The 1,900-nt window shown below is 47.2% G+C and overlaps 1 protein-coding gene across 1 annotated transcript in view; it reads left to right on the top strand.

The window, feature by feature from the left end:
* The first annotated feature begins 427 nt into the window (after nucleotides 1–427).
* The window catches only part of LOC104964041 (gonadotropin-releasing hormone II receptor-like), a 9,020-nt gene continuing 7,547 nt past the window's right edge, over nucleotides 428–1,900 (top strand). The window contains exons 1-2 of the mRNA XM_010792757.1: nucleotides 428–529; nucleotides 615–755. Coding sequence (XP_010791059.1) covers nucleotides 428–529; nucleotides 615–755 — 243 coding nt within the window. The remainder of the gene's footprint in view (nucleotides 530–614; nucleotides 756–1,900) is intronic.

Here is a 1,900-nt window from a genome sequence, read left to right as displayed (position 1 = left end):
CCATTTACTATTGTTTACAGTGCTAGCTCCCGGACAACAAGGACAAAAAAACCCCGGCTGGAAGAGGGAAAAACACTACCACTACGCTTTAAATCTATGAGGTTTTACTTACCTAACTATTGTCCTAGGCTGTTAGGACAACTAAATGCGAGGTGGGTGTGGTGAAATAAAACTGGAAAGTACAGAATTCAAACACTCAGTAGAGAAAAGTTGAAAGAATAAAAAAATTTACTGATGGCCTAGCCATTCTTGTTATGTACAAAACACGGTTAAGGTTAGTAATTTCCAGGGTACTGCTACCGTAAGATGACTAGTATTAAGGGTAACAACTACCATAGAATCTTATCTAAAGTAACACGTTAAAAGTTTTAGTGTAACCAAAGAGTATGTCGTAGAGCTATTAGCATAAACATAAGTGAGTGACAGGATGTGCCCCGAAAACCTCGAGGACGGGGGAGGGACACTCGGCACACGAGACTACCAGTCGGACGGTGAGACAAGACTACTCAGTGGTGGCAATGTCGCCTCTGTAGTCACTAATACAAATGTTACGCAATCAGTTGGTCTTTTAACTGTGGTCATTACTGTTTTTCTACTCATTCGACGCACCCCAGACCCACGCACACAACCGCCTGCAACGCTCGAAGCGCAGACGCTCCTCGCTGTCACCACTCGACCGAATGACCACCAAGAACCAACACGCCCCGCGCTCGTCACTCGTGTCGTTTGGGTCGGGCTTCTGGTTGGGCCGTTGGGTGTGTACTGTGGGCGTCGGACGAACACAAGAGTGTGTGTCTGAGTGTCAGAGCGGCGCAGGGCGGCAGAGTCCGACTCTTTAGGCGCCTCGACGTCGACGGACTCTTTCTACTCACACACCACCCACTCCTTCCAGGCGCCTAACCAGCCGGGGCTGCACCTGCATTGCATTGCCCGAGGAGCCTAAACGAGGTTAACGCAGGTAGCCAGCAGCATGCAGGGAACCAAGGGCCTTCTTGTTACCTCTGTTCTTCAAGACCCCGTCCGTATTGTTCCATAAAAGACACAATCTCAAAATGAGCAGATGACTGAGAACGTCTGCAAATGTACGTGCTTTTCGAGTATATTGTGTGTTCCCCTGCCATTATTGGCCCTTTTCGTACTGTACCCCTGCACAAGACTTCCGATCTTGGTTGTTGTGTTAGTGGACTTAGAGGACGGGCCTGTGTGTTCGTCGTCAAAACTAACCGATCTCTTCACGAAGAGTTGCACACGCAGGCGCCTGTGACCACCAGGCACCGCGGGGGGATCACCAGGCACTCATATAACCATTTTAAAGTGTAAAACTTTGAATTAAATTAATTAATTTCAAAAGGCGTGAGAACACGCCTTATAAAGGACGAGCTACCTCGCTCGAATTTGAATGAAAGTTAACGAATAAAAACAGAAACGTCTGTGGAAGTAGTGTGTACAACGGTGAACAAAAATGGTAAAAGTTCCTCCCTAAACAATTGAGACCAAGATCTTTGTACACAAAACCCTATAAACACCCAATCCGCAGGCGCTCACAAAACAAATAACAAATTACCAGGAACCATACTTTTCAAACTCTTTTGTGACCCCGATCTCGGTATGAACAGTGGGAGGGGCTAAAAGCGCCGTCTGTGGGCTAAAGTAACGGGAGAGGGGACCAAAGGAAGGGCCCCCGTATAACAGAGGGGCTAAAAGAGGGTTAAAGACTTGCTTTAGTCTAAATGAGTCCTGACAAAGGTGAGCCGAAATTATGTCCGATGTGGAACAAACCTAAGGTACCATTGTGCAGAGGAAATCACGCGCCGTAGACTTTCAGACTCTCCCAACTCCGTCTATCAGTGTCTTTTGTCTTGTTCTTAGCTGTGTGATGAGATGAGAGACGAGTGAGGAA

Source organism: Notothenia coriiceps, unplaced genomic scaffold (genome assembly GCF_000735185.1).
Source record: "Notothenia coriiceps isolate Sejong01 unplaced genomic scaffold, NC01 NC01_scaffold00036549, whole genome shotgun sequence".
Lineage (NCBI taxonomy): Eukaryota > Metazoa > Chordata > Actinopteri > Perciformes > Nototheniidae > Notothenia > Notothenia coriiceps.
This window is presented reverse-complemented; position numbering and strand designations above follow the sequence as displayed.